Source organism: Schistocerca nitens, chromosome 2 (genome assembly GCF_023898315.1).
Source record: "Schistocerca nitens isolate TAMUIC-IGC-003100 chromosome 2, iqSchNite1.1, whole genome shotgun sequence".
Classification (NCBI taxonomy): Eukaryota; Metazoa; Arthropoda; class Insecta; order Orthoptera; family Acrididae; genus Schistocerca; species Schistocerca nitens.
The window spans coordinates 638,642,032-638,662,485 of NC_064615.1; the positions used below are offsets into that span (position 1 = coordinate 638,642,032).

Sequence of the window (20,454 nt, forward strand, 5' to 3'; positions counted from 1 at the left end):
GTGCTCTGACGAACTGAGCTCCCGAGGGCGGGCGGCAGTCTTAAATCCCCTCTCCTCGCGAGGCGTTCTCTCCACGGTCCGTGCCCGCGCGTGAGTGGTCGCTGAGACGCTGGCGTCGGCGTCTGTGGTGGCGTCGGTGTAATTGTCTCGTCAGCCGTAGTCGCCCGTTCGTTTCCTTTGCTGAGCGTCTTTTTAATTAGACTCAGTGCTGGTTCCCATGCCCTGCTGAGGTTGTTGCCGCAAACTCGGTTGATGAGTCCGTCCCTGGTACGAATTTCTATAGCCTCTCTAACGATGCTGTCCCAGTATTTAGATGTCTGTGCCAAGACCCTGGTATGATGGCAGTCCATTTGGTGATTTTTGACAAACAGTGCTCTGCGACCGCAGACTTGTTGGGGTACCCAAGTCGAGTGTGCCTCTGATGTTCTCGGCAACGATCTCCGATGGTGCGCACTGTCTGGCCAATATAAGTCTTCCCACATTGACACGGAATCAGGTATATGCCGGGCTTCCGCAAGCCGAGATGGTCTTTGACACTTCCCAATAACGCTAGTGTTTTATTTGGTGGGCAAAAGACAGTTCCTACTCGCTGTTTCCTCAATATTCGTCCTATCATCCCCGATAGCGTACCAGTATACTGTACACAGGGTGTTACAAAAAGGTACGGCCAAACTTTCAGGAAACATTCCTCACACACAAATAAAGAAAAAATGTTATGTGTACGTGTGTCCGGAAACGCTTAATTTCCATGTTAGATTTCATTTTAGTTTCGTCAGTATGTACTGTACTTCCTCGATTCACCGCCAGTTGGCCCAATTGAAGGAAGGTAATGTTGACTTCGGTGCTTGCGTTGACATGCGACTCATTGCTCTACAGTACTAGCATCAAGCACATCAGTACGTAGCATCAACAGGCATCACGAACGTGGTTTTGCAGTCAGTGCAATGTTTACAAATGCGGAGTTGGCAGATGCCCATTTGATGTGTGGATTAGCACGGGGCAATAGCCGTGGCGCGGTACGTTTGTATGAAGACAGATTTCCAGAACGAAGGTGTCTCGACAGGAAAACTTTCGAAGCAATTGATCGGCGTCTTAGGGAGCACGGAACATTCCAGCCTATAACTCGCGACTGGGGAAGACCTAGAACGACGAGGACACCTGCAATGGACGAGACAATTCTTCGTGCAGTTGACGACAACCCTGATGTCAGCGTCAGAGAAGTTGCTGCTGTACAAGGTAACGTTGACCACGTCACTGTATGGAGAATGCTACGGGAGAACCAGTTGTTTCCGTACCATGTACAGCGTGTGCAGGCACTATCAGCAGCTGATTGGCCTCCACGGGTACACTTCTGCGAATGGTTCATCCAACAATGTGTCAATCCTCATTTCAGTGCAAATGTTCTCTTTACGGATGAGTCTTCATTCCAACGTGATCAAATTGTAAATTTTCACAATCAACATGTGTCGGCTGACGAGAATCCGCACGCAATTGTGCAATCACGTCATCAACACAGATTTTCTGTGAACGTTTGGGAAGGCATTGTTGGTGATGTCTTGATTGGGCCCCATGTTCTTCCACCTACGCTCAATGGAGCACGTTATCATGATTTCCTACGGGATACTCTACCTGTGCTGCTAGAACATGTGCCTTTACAAGTACGACACAACATGTGGTTCATGCACGATGGAGCTCCTGCACATTTCAGTCGAAGTGTTCTCAACAACAGATTCGATGACCGATGGATTGGTAGAGGCGGACCAATTCCATGGCCTCCATGCTCTCCTGACCTCAACCCTCTTGACTTTCATTTATGGGGGCATTTGAAAGCTCTTGTCTACGCAACCCCGGTACCAAATGTAGAGACTCTTCGTGCTCGTATTGTAGACGGCTGTGATACAATACGCCATTCTCCAGGGGTGCATCAGCGCATCAGGGATTCCATGCGACGGAGGGTGGATGCACGTATCCTCGCTAACGGAGGACATTTTGAACATTTCCTGTAACAAAGTGTTTGAAGTCATGCTGGTACGTTCTGTTGCTGTGTTTCCATTCCACGATTAATGTGATTTGAAGAGAAGTAATAAAATGAGCTATAACATGGAAAGTAAACGTTTCCGGACACATAACCACATAACATATTTTCTTTCTTTGTGTGTGAGGAATGTTTCCTAAAAGTTTGGCCGTACCTTTTTGTAACACCCTGTATAGGCAGTGGCTATCTCTTTCTCCGTGACTTCTTCCGTCTCCACACGCTGTACTGTAGAGGTGGGGCGGAGAGCGCGTCTGATCTGCCATTCTGAATACCAGTTTTTCTGGAATACAGTTTTGAGGTGTTCCAGCTCTTGGGGCAGACTCTCTGCGTCAGAGATGGTGCGCGCCCTGTGCACCAGTGTTTTTAGCTCCCCATACCTCTGCACAGGGTGGTGGCAGCTATCCGCATGCAAATACATGTCGGTGTGCGGTGTCTTCCTCTATGCCCCGTGGCCCGGGGTACCATCCTCTCTTCTTTTGAACGTCCAGAAATGGTAATCTTCCTTCTGCTTCGGTCTCCATAGTGAATTTGATGTTCGGATGTATGGAGATCAGGTGTGTAAGGAAGTCTCGGAGCCTGTCCCTTCCATGGGGCCAGATCACGAACGTGTTATCCACATAACGTAAAAACAAGTAGGTTTCCATTTGGATGACGCCAAAGCTTCCTCCTCGAAGTACTCCATATAGAAATTCGCGTCGACAGGTGAGAGTGGGCTTCCCATTGCGACTCCTTCTGTTTGTTCATAGTATTCTCCCTTAAAGAGAAAATACGTGGCGGTCAGAACGTGCTTGAAAAGGTCGGTCACGTGCTTGAAAAGGTCGGTCGTCTTCTCGTCAAATTTCTGTGCAATAAGCTCAACTGACTCTCGAAGAGGCACCCTGGTGAATAATGAAACAACGTCAAAACTCACCAGGATATCTGAGTCTTTCAGCTTGAAGTTGTCAAGACGTTTTACGAAATCCACAGAATTACGAACGTGATGAGGGCATTTACCCACATAAAGGCTTAGTAATTCTGTCAGGTATTTGGCCAGAAATATGTAGGTGCCCTAATGTTGCTGACAATTGGGCGCAACGTCACCCCTTCTTTGTGGACTTTAGGGAGGCCATAAAGTCTTGGCGGTACAGTTCCTTGAGGTGTCAATTACTTGGCGACACCCTCTGCTAAATCTGCGTCCTTGAGAAGAGTTCTAGTCTTGTTCACCACCTTCTTTGTGGGGTCAGCGTTGATCTTTCTGTAAGATTCGCCATTTAGCAGGCTCTGCATCTCCTGAATGTAGTCCTTATGGGAAAGAACAACCGTAGCATTGCCTTTGTCAACCGGTAAGACTACAATCTCGGGGCTCTGTCTCAGGTCTCTAAAGGCTGCCCTCTCCCTGCTGGTAATATTCGACTTGATCGGTTTAGCTCTCGTCAGAGCACGGCAGGTTTCCGGGCGTACTTCCCCAGCTGCTTCAGGCGGTATACGCACAGCAACCTGTTCAGCTGCACTCACAATGTCCGCTACCGGTGTCACTTCTGGCGTCATTGTGTGGGGAGCCATCGGATACGACTTCGGGTCATAGCTGGTAATGACTGAGGGAACTCTGACGGCACAACCCTTTGTAAGGGGTATCCTATGTCCTCATGAGTTACTTCTCTTGTGACAGTATCGTAGTGCTACTTTTCAACAGGGAAATACTCTCTATGAACTGTCTACATGATATTGAGGTATTCCTGTAAGGTCGCCAGACCTGTCTCCAACAGAATGCGTGGGATCAGCCCGGGCTACAACTCGTCCCAGTGTCAGTATCATGCAACAGTAACACTAGTTGTGGGCCAGAGTGCGTCAGGAGAGGATGCAACGGCTTCACGACACACTTCCCAACAGACTCAGCACATGTATTCAGCTCAGAGGGGGTGCAACGTCATACTAATAACTACGTTCATATTTCCAGGCTATTTATAAATTTGACCGGATTTCGTAAACGCTCCAACAATATTACATACCCTGTCAACATGTGAACTTTCGTTTCGTTTCCTTCTCCCTTTCGTGTGATTCACTTTTTCTGGTAACGCTGTGTACTTAGCATACGACGTTCAGTAGCACAGTGTTCAATCTTTGTACTCTGCTCCATGTTCTGGTGAATGGACACTGTTTTCACAGTTCCGAAGATGCTCGCCGAGTGTTGTTGTGCTGTTAAGCCATACATACTTCTTTTAACGTGTTGCAAAATTGCTGTCGGTTTGTCTCATATAGTACATGCCAGGACTGTCGCACTCACTCACATACACTCCTGATGCTGGAAATAGTTTATTAACACTTACAGTTCACGTTTCATTCTATGTTGTAACAGTCCCCTAGTATAAAATAATACAATGAGGTCTTAATCAAAACATCTCGCGATTTGCTTGTTATTGTTACTATTTTAAGTCAGTTTTCTTAATTAACATGTCTACTTAAATTTCTGTAAGTCTGCGTACCCTTTAGCTATTGTCTCGTTACTTTAATTACGTGCTTTTTTCTCATCACCTTCTATCGAAACTTTCAACAGCCGAGGTACCACGGAGTAAAAATATATTTTCTTGTACTGTTGCGAATGGCGTTTAAGGCTAACTGCAGAACAATTCTGCTAACGTAAATTTTCGCATAAGGTTCACGAGCATAACAGCAATTAGCGTTGGTTCGTAGGTATAATGCAGTTCTCTGTCTCTATTTGCTGGTGGAACAGGAAAGGAAATGACTAGTAGTGGTGCAAAGTACCCTCGGCCACACAGCATACGCTGGCTTGCGGAGTATGCATGTGAATGTAGATGTAATCATGCCTTGTAAGTGTGGGTTCCAGATTTCGAAGATATCCTTTATTTTTGGAAGCTGCTGATCGAGTTAAATGAGTGGTGATTTCTTATTTCCCTTCAGTATCGTGGAATTGTTGCAGCGTATCGTCTACAAAGTAATAATTTTCAACTTAACCCATAATAGGCACTAAAAATTATTTTCAGTTTCTTAAACAAAATATCTGCCAGACAGTTGCCCATGCATAGACCATTTTACTGTTACGTCTCCCACTAAACGCAAAATAAGTGACGATGAGGCTAAATTCCTCTCGATCAATTAGTTCAAATATTTCACCTGCATCAATTATGCACATACATATTAAGTTCCTCCGGGTGATAACTAAAACGCCAAGTAAATCATTTGCTTTGATGACCAACGAAATTCATTATACTGCGACCTTAAAAAACGTTTCAAACTATTTTGATCATCAAACCCATCTACATCTGCATATATACTTCGCTGGCCACCAAGTGGTGTGCGGCGGAGGGCACTGTTCACGCCAAGTCGTCATATTCCCCCCGCCTTTTCTGTTCCACTCGCGGATCGCGCGAGGGAAAAGCGATTGCCTGAAAGCCTCAGTACGAGCTCTAATTTCCCTTACCTTCCGTTTAGCGCGTCATCTATCTGCAAGTGTGTCCCACTTCAAACTTTCTATGAGATTTGTAACGCTCTCGCGATGGCTAAATGCACCAGTCACGAATCTTGGTGCTCTTATTTGGACCTTCTCAATTTCTCGAATCAGACTCAACTGGTAAGGGTCCCATACAGACTAACAACACTCTTAAGACTGGACGAACTAACGTATTGTAAGAAATTTCCTTTTTTGAAGGACTGCGTCGCTTCAGGATTCTAGCAGTAAACCGCAATCTAGAGTTCGCCTTACCCGTTACTTGTGTAATCTGATTGTTCCATTTGAGATCATTTCGAATAGTCACACCCAGATACTTGACGGATGTTATCCCTTCCAAAGATTGGGCATTTATTTTGTACTCGTGCATTAATGGGGATTTTCGCCTTGTTATACGCAGTAGGTTACACTTACTAATATTGAGAGATAACTGCCAGTCATTACACCACGCATTTATTTTCTGCGAATCCTCATTGATTTGTTCACAACTTTCGTGTAACACTACTTTCCTGTAGACTACACCATTATCAGCAAACAGTCTGATGCCGCTGTCAATACCATCAACCAGATCGTTTATGTTAATCTTAAAAAGCAGCGGACCTATTACGCTGCCCTGGAGCACACATGATGTTACGCTTGTTTCTGTTGAAGTCTCCCCAGGACGACATACTGCTATATGTCTGTCAGAAAACTTCCTATCCAACAGCATATATCATCGGATAGACCGTAAGCGCGCACTTTTTGGAGCAAGCGACAGTGCGGTACTGAATCGAACGCCTTTCGAAAGTCGAGAATAAGGCACTAACGTAAGAGCCGGTATATAGAGCCTGTTGTATATCATGCACAAAGAGGGCCAGCTGTGTCTCGCATGACCGCTGTTTCCTAAAACCGGTATCTGCAGATGACCTTCTCAGAGACTAGAAAGGTCATTATGTCAACACAAAATATGCTCCATGATTCTACAACAAATCGATGTCACTGAAATTGGCCGGTAATTATGTGCATCCGATTTTCTACCCTTTTTATACATTGCTATGACCTGGGCCTTCTTCCAATTCCGTGGAACTTTCCGCTGTTCCAATGATCTATGATAGATGATGGATAAGAATGGTGCTATATTTGTAGCATAATCAACATAAAATCTTACGGGGATACCGTCTGGGCCAGATGCCCTCTTGGCGTCTAAGGATCTTAACTGTTTTACAATCCCAGATACACTAAACACTATGTCAGCCATCCCTGCGTTTGTTCGATAATTGAAAGGGGGAATGGTGCTGCAGTCCTCTACTGTAAATGAGTTTTTGAAAGCTAGGTTTAGAATTTAGGCCTTCTGTTTATCATCATCCGTTACATTACCCGTCTGTCAGCAAGAGAAGCTATTGAATTATTTGTAGCGTTCGTAGATTTTACGTACGACAAGAATTTTTTGGGGTTATTTTTAGAAACTGCAGATAAAATATTGCTTTCAAATTCGTTACCCATGGTACAACAAAGTGTCGCTCAACGTAGGTAAGAGAGAATAGATACATAGGTATGTCGCAATGTCACCTGATGTCATCAGCACTAGGTTCTTTCCCAAACGACAAGCTTTCTTCCACAATCTGTCTAAGTTCCTCATAAGCAGCTTCTAATTTATTATCCTAATTTTTGTAGAAACCAGTACTGTTATCCTTATATGTGAAAGACTTCTCGTCAGTTCTGTCTCCCGTGAGCATCATTTCTACGCTAGCGACCGTCAGCTTTACTTAAGCGTCACACCTGAAGACACCATTCCTGTCATCTTCCAAATGGCTAACGACATGTCTTCAATGTTCAGATAGGTGCAAAACCTGAACTTCAGTTAGGTGCTGTAAAGCACCAAGTAATTTTAGTATTCTATCAGAAAGTAATTAGTTCCGAAGAATATAAACAGTTGGCTCCTATTCATCTCGACTGTATCTCAGTACCCTAAGAGAAAACAGTGAATAATATGGCTGTAACTTGGGATGAATATCTCAAGTGAGCGGAAGAGACCGTCGTCATATGCAGAGAGACTTCTGCTTGTTTCTATGCCCTCCATAAATTTCGGAACATAGTGATAAACGTAAACTTTTTCAATCACTCGTTCTACCGAATCTCCACAATTACGGTGTAAACCAACGACGGCTAGAACTACCCACGAATCCTTGTGTGCTTCACATCTTTAAGATCTGTATATTTTACCATGTGATCCTACATGCAGTTAGAATGCCTGTTGCCAAGCAACCTACATGACTACCATACAATACGTCTACTTCCTCGACTCCTCAGTGCGGTTGCACACCAGTATCTCGCATAAGAGATCAAGTACCTGTCATCCCGTCACGACTGTAACACAAGATATCCCTTATCTGTTATCTTAGCTGCGCCCATCCACAAAACAAAAACAGCAGCAGACTCCTTCTCTGTTGTCCGTTGCCTGCTTCCCGCATCTGGAACAAACCACTCTGCAATTTGAGCACAATTCGATGTCCTATTGCATTTTTAAAAATTGTCCAAGCACTTCCTTCTATCAATCTCATAACTTTCCGTGCAAAAACATAACGTACATGCCCTATGTTCCTCTGTCATATTGAAAAGAAAATGCTCCAATCTTATCACAGTTATGGCTATTTCTGTATTCATTTCTCAATCAGTCACGCCATTTTCTTTCCCCATATTTACCTTCTTTGCGATATACTACGTTCGTCTTTTCTTCTCCCATCCACCCCTCCTTTCATACCCCTAGCTGCTAGCATTTCGCTTGTAGTAGATTTAAATCTACTTGCCTGTAATTTGTCTTTAGTGTTCTTCTCTTCATGAACGAATATAAATTGTTGGTTGTTTTCTGTTATAGATACATATGTTTCCTCTAATTATTTAAGTTTTAACGACTTCTAAATGTTATGTATTCTATATTAGAAGTACCCTTTAACATGGTTGTCTAATGAAGGTAATAAAAATTCATTAATTATTTTTCAAACATCGCTGGAGACAGTCAACGATCAAAATAGTATATTTGAAATTAATTATATAACAAGGTTGATTGGTTTCGATGATGAGATGATCACCTTCAGACCTTCAAAACCAAAATTGATGGACAATGGATGCACATGGAGCCGGAACCGTTCAATGACGATTATCAACTGCTGAGCACTGAGCAGTTGAGCAGTAGATTATCCTCATTCAACGGTTCCTGCTCCACGTACAGCCATTGTCCATCAGTATGGTTTTTAGGGCTGATGGTGATCATTTCATGATCGAAACTTGTCACCTTGTGATAAACGTGCAATAGCGATCTAGAATGTTTTGTACTTAATTTGGAAAAATGCACTGCCTGACAAAAAGCTGAAGCACCCGGAAGGGAAATGAAACTTCATGAGCTGAAGGTACGTGAGGTGTGTTTTCAGTATCGAGTCATATTTAAAAAGAGCACGGCACTTTGAGCCCACTTATGCATATGACGTTGCGTGCCGTGATTCTGGTGGAAAGGGTGCCATAAAGCTGGTCTACAACTGTTGTCACTCTCTGTTGGTCCATCATGAACAAGGGACATTAGCTGGTTAAGTAATTGTCAGTATCGATTAAATTTTCCAACAGCCATGTAACTAAGATGTTATTTTATTGTATTTTGACGACAACCAGTTTCGGCATTCCACTATGCCATCTTCAGGCCCCGTATGTACCTAGCACACAAGTCTTCGAATGAAGCACTTGTGTAACGGTCTGAATTCAACAAACCCAGGAGTGGCACTGTATGGCATTATCGTTAATTTTGAGGGATGCGTATGTGGTCTGAAGATGGCATAGTGGAATGTCGAAACTGGTTGTCGTCAAAACAAAATAAAATAATATCTTAGTTACACGGCTGTTTAATAATGTCATTGATATTGACAATTACTGTTGTCACTGGTTCTTGATATCCCGTATACTGGCACAGGGACAGAGTTGATGCCCTAGCTGGTCCTACTCATGTTCCGTCGGGGACAGCTGGGCATGGCATATCTCAGCATCACGCACACATTTCATAGGAACTTATTCCATCTATAGACAGGCATTGTCCTGTTGCAAAATGGCACGACGATACTGTTTCATAGGAGGTAACATCTGAGAATGTAGGATGTCTGTGATGTGCCGTTGTGCCCTGAGAGTTTATAACACTAGCTACTCGTTTGCTATGACGCAAACTAGTTTACCCTCTGAGAGGATTTTTGTGTTTTGACCGTGTGTTTGTGTAATGGATAAATGGTGTCGGACAGTAATTTTGTATGTGTATCCATTAATAGAAAACTAAACAGGCTTTACTTTGGGGGTAATGAAAGTAGAAAAGTTCATACAAATGAAAGAATAAACGGTCGCCAGCCTAATTAAGCATATTAATTTGAAATATTATGTTTAAGAAAATTGAATATGAGTTGTTGAAGTGACTTTCTTTAAGATTCCCTTTGAATAGCACATTGGATGCACACAAATACCGGGCTGTTTAAGTTGTGGGTAGCAGTAGTTACCATTAATGCACCAACCAGTAGTCATAGGAAGCAAGATTGCATCCCACTCATAATAATAACAATTATAATTACTATCATCACTTGATTCAGTACTGAGATGTTACTGCAGGCAATACTGAACTAAAGTTGGGCATGTTAAGATTTCTAACTTAACTTACATATAAATACCACAAATTAAATTCAATAATACTACATATACACTTTTTATACTCCCATTTACAGAAACGTATCAGATTTCTTTAGTAGTGATTATATACAAAATATCTTTCTATTATGAAAAGAATATGGTGGGGAACCGTAAACTGATACTGTCTCAATAGGCAACTCTATGATTATTTCAGGAGCAAAGTTCAATTCAACCAAAATTAATGCTTAGCCTCACTTAGAATAATTTATGTTTTCATCCTTTAAAGCAATTTACTCAACACTGAGATCGATTAACCTCAAAAAATAATAGTTCATGACAGCAATAAAGACTAAACTACATTTCAAATAAGTTTAAGTGCCTTTTTCATCACCTGTGAAGCAGGTATTTTAGACAGTAACATTTACACTCTCTGGAACCTACTTTTTGCACATTTAATACACAGAAACAAATCACTAGTTAGTTAGAAACAGGATACTGGGTTTTCTGCACACTTAGAAGGGGATCCTGCTTCGATTCATGATTAGGATAAAGTTGGGGTTCAAAACACGGGTTTACAGGACTTGCATTATTATTGAAAACACTCACACAAATTTACTGGTCCGTGCTATAATACGAGGTCTATTCAGAAAGTAGGGAACGTTTTGGCATTAATAAAAACTAAGTACAAGAAATACATTTTATTATATAAATCTGAAAGAGCGACTGACATACTACTTTTCCACATAGTCACCAAACACGTTGAGGCACTTATCATAGCGGTGGACAAGCTTTGAAAGACCGTCCTAAAATTCTACCGCCTGAGACTTCAGCCAGTGAGTCACGCTCGCCTGGAGTTCCCCGTCGTCATCAAAGCGCTGCATTGCAAGCCAGTTCTTCATCTCAGGAAACAGGCGGAAGTCGCTTGGTGCAAGATAGGGGATGTAGGGCGGATTAGGGAAATTTTCCCATTTGAATGAATTAAGGAGTTCTTTAGTGCGGTTGGTCGTGTGAGGTTGGGCATTGTCGAGCAAAAACAAAATTTGTGCTAGCCTAGATTTTGAGTGACAATTTCAAACAACAATGTCCATCAAACTTGTAGAAAAGAAAGCGAAAGCTCCATTATTGTGAAGCGACGGTTTTCACGAATCGTTTCATCAACTTTAGCGACAAGATCGTCAGCCACAATGCTCGAGCGTCCACTCTTCATCATGAACGTTGGCTCGGCCATTTTTAAACCGAATGCGCCATTTCCGGACGGAACATTCACTCATTACGTTGTTTCCGTACACTTCGCACAGCTCACGATAAATTTCTATAGGTTTTAGGTTTTTTGCCAACAAAAACCGTATCACAGACCGCACCTCACCACTGGCGGGATTTTCCGTTGCAGCGCACATTTCAAATTTGAATATCGAAAAAACCAGACGCACAGAGACGTTCCCGCTGTCACGGATGACTGAGCTGCCGAGCACGCACATACCAAAACACACGCGATCGGCGCGCGCCTAGCGGCGTCAGACGGGGACGTTCCCTACTTTGTGAATAGCGCTCGTACTTATCTGTGCGCCCGAAGTTGGTGGAGCAGTGGCCAAGTAGTGGTGGCAAGCGACGTGGCGGATAATTGTACTCACGGCTCTTCATGTTGAATGCTCTTTGCAATTTCTTCTTGGCGACGCATTTTTATCGTATCAGAGCCATTCCATATTGCCGAGAGTACTATGCAACAGCCAAATCCACATCCGAGGCTATTTTCCATGCATAACGGCTTCCAAGTACTTCCCTTGGCATCCTCGATGATTACCGTGCAATGGCTAGCCACTGACTGTTACCGTCCCCTCGAAGTAGCCGCCTAGCTCGACCGCCAAAACCACCTTTTACCTCGCGCCAAGCCAATTCCGTTGCGGAGGGGCTTCCCTACAGCTTTTACCTCTCACAATACAAGTTCCCTAAGCATAAACCAGTTTCCAATATACAATTTTTTTTATGAACATACGTATATTACATACACTGCTGGCCACCGTAAATGCAACACCAAGAAAGACAAGAGATAGCACAACAAAATTTATTTTGTAGATAACATGTTGACCAAGTATCAAATGATTACGTTTACAGACGTCTGTGACATGTGGTTCCTGCCAGAATCAGTAGCCAGAGTAGCCTCCATTGTTGGAGATCACCGCTGCCACACGTCTCGGCATTGAGACAAAGAGACGTTGGATGTGTTCCTGGGGTACAGCAGCCCAAGCAGCTTCCACACGTTGCCAAAGATCATCTGGTGTGGCAGCTGGGGATGTAATCTGGGTCACTCGTTGAGCAACCATGGACCACATGTTTTCTATCGGCGAAAGATCCGGATAGCGAGCCGGCCAGGGAAGCAATTCAATCTGGTTATTGACGAAGAACCTTTGGACAATGCGTGCCACGTGTGGTCGCGCATTATCCTGTTGAAATATGGCTGTGGCCGAGCCCTGAAGGTAAGGAAGGACAACTGGCTCCAGCACCTCGGATATGTAGCGCCGGCTATTTAAAGTACCGGCAATGCGTACTAGAGGCGTGCGAGAGTAATATCCAATACCGCCCCATACAATAATACCCGGTGCAAGACCAATGTGGCGGTGCATAATGCAGCTGTCCAGCATCCTCTCTCCACGGTGTCTCCACACTCGAATCCGACCATCGTGGTGCTGCAGACAGCAGCGTGTCTCGTCAGTAAAGACAACGTCATTCCATTCTGCCGTCCACATCCGTCTGTCATCACACCATTGGCGACGGAGACGTCTGCAGTTCTGCGTCAATGGTAGACGAAGCAATGGACGTCTTGCGGACAGACCACTCTGCTGTAAACGGCGTCGAATGGTACGCGCAGACACTGGATGATGCGTTACAGACGCAATGTGCTGTGCTATGGTTCGGGATGTCACTGAGCGATCCGTCACTGCCATGCGCACAATTTGCCTATCAGCACGTGCAGTGGTGCACCGAGGTGAATGCGATCGACTACGTCGGTCCGTCGTACCCTCCTGCATCCAACGGTCACATATCCGCATTACAGTTGTTTGGTTTCGTCCAACACGACTAGCGATTTCTCTGTATGATAATCCACAATCTCGGTAAGCCACTATCCTTCCTCTGTCGAACTCGGATACTTGAACAAAAGATGTTCGCTGTTGCCTACGAGGCATAACTGATCGTCTTGTGAAACAACCACAAGGTAAACACACGTGCCGAACGTACACTCGTCGAAATCGCCAAGCCTTAAATGGCGCTATGAGGTGGCGCCACAGGCGCGCGTGATGTGCGTCTGCGCTGAAATTCTAATCCGTTGCATATCTCATCGCTGCAAACTCATGGTGTAAATTTCACTTGATTCGGATGCTTCCTTCAGGGTGTTGCATTTACGGTGGCCAACAGCGTAATTTCATTATTATACAGATTGCAAACTTTAAATTTCTTGTCACCATAACTAGCAAAGAACAAACACTTCGTAATTACAGATACACATTTACATAGTATACACCTCCTTTTAATCGATATTGGTGTTACAAGTTCCCCCAATCACTGCCAGACGTGACCTGGATTCATGCACGATGGCTCCTCGTAAAATGACACGAGGAGAAATACCGCTCTGCCTCTCCAAATCTTTGAACGAACGGGACCTCTCCCCAGGTCGGCGCCAATCTCGCCAATGTCTGTCACCCGGAACAGTGCAGAACCACGATTCATTGCTGAAAACAATGAGACGCCATTCATCAGCGGTTCACGCTTCCCGGTCATGTACCACTCCAAACGCTGCCGTCTGTGCTGTGTTACCGGCAGCCTACGCATGGGACGGTAATTCCCTATTCCAGAGGCTGCTACCTCAGACAAACAGTGTGGGATGACACAGAGTATTACAGGGAGTCCGGTAGTGCAGAGAATTAAATCTGGCCTGCCGAATCCGACTAAATCTCGGGCGCCACACATCGCTAAGAGTATGTAGATTCCGGCAGCGGCAGTTTCGAGGCACGAACGAAAAGAACGTTTCAGACTTCACAAATAAATGACGACTTTTCATCGATTACCACCAGTCTATTATATTTGTCTCCCTCAGTTAATGTAGTTTTCTTTTCGTTGAGGTTCGTGCGGCCTTTACTTCTATACTTTACTTCTGATAAGAGAGTTTATCACTCTGAATAACTATTTTAGTTATTTAGTTAAGCCCGATCGACACGCAACGACCTGTCTGCGCAGACATCGGCGCAGATGTCTGTACATGCAAAAGATCGCTGCAAATATGGTGTGTTCACACGACACAAACCCCAATCTACTACTCGCCCGCCATCTGTCGGTGTAGAAAAGAAATCAGTGGCAAGCGACTACGCTCCCCGTAAACGTCAAAAATTTAATTCAGTTATTTTGAAATATAGAAATGGAGGAAGTTCTGTTGTGGGCTGTGTTCGCAACTTGTGTTGCAAAAAACATTCAGATCAACCGCAGGAAACAGAGAAAGCGGTCAAAATGGTGTAGACAGTGGCTGCTAAAGCGAAAGCAGTTTTCTCACGTAAATTTACTGCGAGATTTGCAGGGCGAACCTTAAGAAAGCCAAGCACATCAAAATACCATAACGTTGGCTGGTATACTTGATCTACTCCTACACTAGATCTTCTAGATTTCTGAACTTTGGATAACTCTTTTCGGTAAACAGTTCGCAACGAATTTTTTTTGTTAATGTTTCTCTGTTTGCCGAGGCATCAACTGCCCGCAATTTTTCAATTAGAGCATCGTATGGTGCTGTCTTTTTGTCTCGGTCACTATATTCTTTACTTTTAATCTTTTACAAACATCGGTGGTTTCTGTAGTGTCGGCAGACTTGCCAACACTACGTACACTAATTGAAAGAGGCGGCCAAGATGCACGCGCTAACTCACGAAGGATGGAGTGAGGTCTGAAACAGGAGACTTAATGAATGCTATAAAGAAAAGTACATAGCTCCTTTGGTACTTATCTTTTAATCCATCCTTTGTATACATCGTTCTTGATGATACATCTGGAGATTGTGGCGATACAAGTGAGACTCTTTTCATACAAGCTATCTAAGGCTAATGGCGCCTTGCTAGGTCGTAGACATTAACTTAGCTGAAGGCTATTCTGTCTCTCGGCAAATGAGAGAAAAGGCTTCGTCCGTATAGTCGCTAGCAACGTCGTCGTACAACTGGGGCGAGTGCTAGTACGTCTCTCGAGACCTGCCGTGTGGTGGCGCTAGGTCTACGATCACACAGTGGCGACACGCGGGTCCGACATGTACTAATGGACCGCGGCCGATTTAAGCTACCACCTAGCAAGTGTGGTGTCTGGCAGTGACACCACAGTTTCTATATATTTCAATGAATTCACTAACAAACTCTCGAGAACATTGACGAGTTATCAGCCATTTTAATGCCCTGTGCGCACAAATACAAACACTAGACTGAGCAAACAGCTGTTTCGCGCCAGATTTGCGGCGATCTCCTGTCCACACGCTCCAACTTGTCTGCGCAGATGTGGTTTGAACCCACAGATTTGAGAGGTTTCGCTCAAACCTCCAACTCCAACTTCCAGGTTTGCACACACCTCAGGTTGGTACAAATCTTCTGTCCACACGCAACGATCTGTCTACGCAGATGTGATGTGCGCAGACATTTGCGCAGGCATATCGTTGCGTGTGGACGGGCCTTAAGATTACCTGCACTGCTTTTAGATCACTTGTACTCCTTTTTTATGTTTAAGTTAACGCTCAAGATGGAAGAGGAATCTATGTTGAATACTTCCGAAAGAGCTGATGTTACTTCACACTAATTGAATGTAACCAGTATGAACAAAACTTCGGCACCAAGAAGGGCATCTGGACACTGACAAAAATGGTTCAAATGGCTCTGAGCACTATGGGACTCAACTGCTGTGGTCATCAGTCCCCTAGAACTTAGAACTACTTAAATCTAACTAACCTAAGGACATCACACACACCCATGCCCGAGGCAGGATTCGAACCTGCGACCGTAGCGGTCACGCGGTTCCAGACTGAAGCGCCTAGAACCGCACGGCCACACCGGCCGGCGGACACTGACACTATCACTGCCAGAACACGTGTAACAATTCCAGCCCTCACTTTTCCTCTCCTCGCTTTTCCGCAAGGCTTGATAGATGATTTTATAGGTAATTATTATTATTGGTTAGTTTATTAAAAATATTTTTTATTTATTTATTATTATAAATATTCTTTGTGTGTGCTTTTATTTTAATTATTTGGTTTAGTTACTGGTTTTAGTTGATTTAGCTTAGTTCCTTATTTTCTCTTGTCTTTACTCTCCTGAAAACCTGGAAAATATAAACATTTCGTTTTAAATACCACAGGATAGCAAGAGATGTATTACGCAGCGGTGAACTTGAGGAAATTCCTCGTCCTTATCTGCTCCACCTGAAATCTCTAAAACATTTATTCGCTACGCAGATCATTCGGCACAACTGTGTGCTATGTTGTTTGATGAGACTGGATGATAGGTCAACAATTTAGCAAGTTAATGTTTATTAATTCGGAGATAATCTCTCGACGAATTCTGACCGTGGAAAATTGAAGTTCGCACTATCGTTCCAAACTTCACCTCCGAGCGATCTACGTCCCGTAATATCTGTACCGTGGTAATTAACTAATTTCGGTTCTGAGATATACAGGTTTTGAATACATGATGTAACATATTGGGTCTTATTTTGTACAAAAACTATTTGAACGTTTACTATATACCTTAATGGCGTCTCACGACAATACAATCTCTCTCCTCCTTTCACACGTCCGATCTCACCATTTTCTTCACAAAGAGATCCTAAAACAACATCTTTGGTTTGGTAATACGCAGAGATGCGTTCGTAGCACGGAACGTTCGATTCTCGCAGTCGTTATATGCCGTTCACCACAATATCAATTCGTCTTTAATAAGATGGTCATGAATTAATAGATGTTATCAGATGTTAACCCATCACGTTATAGCAGTTAACGGGGTAATGAACATGAGGAAAAATCTTTGTTTCTAACAAGTACAGTGATTTAAAGCAAAGCAGGCTGTATGTTACAATTATTTTATTACGTAGATTGTGTATTCCTGTCATTTAGAGTCTAAACTTAATGAGTCGTACAAGATCAGGTCGTTTAAAGCGTACATCAAACAGAAGTAGTTGTTTCTTTAATTCTAACTGTACTACTGTTAAGGTTCAAATGGCTCTGAGCACTATGGGACTTAACATCTAAGGTCATCATTCCCGTAGAACTTAGAACTATTTAAACCTAACCTAAGGACATCACACACATACATGCCCGAAGTAGGATTCGAACCTGCGGTCCCAGACTGAAGCGCCTAGAACCGCTCGGTCACATCGGCCGGCTACTGTAAAGCTCAATACATGTTATAATGCACTTTACGTAGGCTGTATATTCGTGTCATCTAGATTCTAACCAGACAGAATGAATGGCACAAGGCAAGATCGTTTAAAGCGTACGTTCAACAGAAGTAACTGCTTTTCTTAATTTTAAGTGTACTGCCATAAAATTCAATACATGTTATAAAAAGGAGCGGGCGAAATCGTACAGAAAAATAAGGGGAGGAAAGTTGTGACGCATCAAAGAGTCTGAAACGTTGTTGGGAAAGGAAAGCAAGCTCTGTGATTGCCAAGTGGAGTGTCGGAATAGATACAGTATGTTAGTTTTTTCTGTAGCCAACTACAGATCGGAAATCGACATGGAAGCTATTGCAAATAATGCTCGACAATCTGATTTGATCCATTATAAATGGTTTTTGAAAGCCTGCGACTGTGAAAACAATAGGTTTATTTATAAATAAATCTTCTGCTACCAGTCACGATTTTTCTTTATTTAATCCTCGCACGATGCGTTTAGGCAAACAATTTCCATTTCCAAGTGCGTTTTCTGAGTGTATTAATCCATTTCTATTGATGTTGTCAATGTGTGAGAGTCTGCTTGAGTTCGTTGACTTTTAAGTTTTCTAATGGTCCATTTGTGCAGAGTCTCAGACACGCTAAACACCACACACAACTTGTACACATATTTTCGATTTGTAAAGTGTACAACAAAATCATATGCAGGTGGTTTTATGTGTCATTCTCGATTTTTTTCAAAAACTGTTCCCTAAGTAACGGAATAAATACATGTTATATACTGGCGTGCTAATTTTTTTTGACTCAACAAATCCTATGCGACTGCTTGCTTTGTAAAAGAGGCAAAATAATCAATTTATAATCTGCTGGACTTATTTGGTAAATTTATCGACCTTAATCTTGAATTGTGTTTACCTAGCAGATGTGAGGCATTTTATCACTGGTACTCCAAACTGTACAAAGTCTTCCTGATAAGTGTTCTAATGAACGACTACTTGACCGACTGTATAAATAGACGCCGAAAAGCTAACGTGTCATTTCATTACAAGATGAAACTTTTGCTTGCTTGTCTCCTACTCGCAGCGACGGCCGTCCAGGTGAGTCACCACATGACGAACTTGTCTCTTGTTAACGAGATAGAAAATTGTACAGAATTCTAGAACACGTTTCGTCCTAAAATATTACTGTCCTTTAGGCTGTACGACTGTCCTATGAAAACCAGCTTAGATTACTCCTCGTTGTGACGTCACGAGCGTATCTGATAGTGCCTCTTCGTCCTAAACAGCATACAAGTATCTACCATGCCAAAAAACTTAAATCCAGTCGCCTACATGAAGGGACATTGCGAAAGTGCATGCTTTAGTTACTAAACCACAGAGTGGCGCAAGATTTAAAACCTTTCGAAGGCCGAGAAGCACTGCTGGCATCTATCCACAGTTATCTGTAGGCTTCGGGTTATCTGTAGGCTTCGGTGTCTCTTGAACGAAGAGACTGATAAGTCTCTCAAGGTTGTTGAAAAAACATTGTTGTGAAATGTAAAAATGTTTGTAGAAACGTTATTGTTATAGGCAGTAAGTCGCAACTGACCGTAAATATAACTAAATGCCAAGAAAGAGAGAAAACATCATCGAATCGTTTGAGTACAATAATAAAAGGACAGTCAGTGATAGTGGCAGTGAGCAACGCCCGTTTAATGCTCCAACATTAATTAACAGAGGTAAGTTACAGCCGAGCGTACGGAAAAGGCATGCCACGACGTCTGTCTGAACCTGCATGAATTCTGTCAGAGTAGACATCCGTAGCAAATGGTCTCAGTAGTTTAACGTTGATTACGTTCATGAAGAAGGAAAATTCACATGGACAGCTTCAGTATTGGTAGATGTGACGAGCAGTTTCCTTCTTCAAACAAAATTATTACAATGCTCAAGATATAAATGTCAAATATAGCCTACGTTCGGTTGGGAAGAATACTTTCGTTTTCATTTTGCTTCCGTGTATCCGAATACCACATTAGAGAAATTAGAAATTACTAACAAGCCGAATTTGGGGATTACATCCCTCCAGTATCCTCCACACCTATAAAATCCTGATCCGAGCCATCCTCTGTTATGCCAGGGTTGCATGGATATCCGCCCCACCCAAGTTCTGTAAGTCCCTCCAGATCCTCGAACACCGTGCACTCCATCTCGCTTTCTGCATCCGTTTACCTTCCTCCACGTGGATCCTCTACCATCTAATCAAATTCCCACCCCTCCTTACTCACATCGAGCACCTCTGCATCTCTTACACTATCTGCAAACTAGATTCGAATCATCACCAACCCTTGTATGCTGCCGTGCCTACACAAACACATCCCTCTATCCTCACATTTACACACACACACCACACACACACACACACACACACACACACACACCATATCCTATGTCAACGCAACTTCAACCAACTCCCTCCCAGACAATGAGATCCGACCGGGTATTTATTTCTCCTACCAACTTGAACAATTCCCCACCTATCCCACGCCACGTCAGGGCTCCTGTCTCCTTTTCCCTCTACATCCACCTGTGTCCCTTTCTTTTTGTGCCACTAGCTTCCCTACACACCATTACTCCTCCTCATCCTCTGTCCTCCCACTATCTGCTTCCCACTATCTGCTTTCCCTTCTACATATCATCCCCATAGTTCCCCCCCCCCCCCCCCGAGCAGACCACTGTCTCCTTACCGCCCTCCCCCCCCCCCCCTCCTGAACCTCTATGGAACCTCCCTGGATACTTTTTCACGTAGTGCAGGTCCTTCAGACGTTAATTGAAAGTGGAATGCTCCAATTTCATAGAAGAATTTCACATCATCGCAACGGTGGTCTCAAATTGTACATGTTTTTCGGCGTTTTAGCTGTCCTTCATTAATCTTTGTAACTAAAAACGTAAAAAGTCCTCACATT

The 20,454-nt window shown here is 43.4% G+C and overlaps 1 protein-coding gene across 1 annotated transcript in view; it reads left to right on the forward strand.

Annotated features, from left to right (window-relative positions):
• The first annotated feature begins 18,489 nt into the window (after window positions 1-18,489).
• The window catches only part of LOC126234534 (brachyurin-like), a 41,443-nt gene continuing 39,478 nt past the window's right edge, over window positions 18,490-20,454 (forward strand). Inside the window, exon 1 of the mRNA XM_049943230.1 lies at window positions 18,490-18,610. Within this exon, the coding sequence (XP_049799187.1) occupies window positions 18,497-18,610 (114 nt within the window). The 5' untranslated portion in view covers window positions 18,490-18,496. The remainder of the gene's footprint in view (window positions 18,611-20,454) is intronic.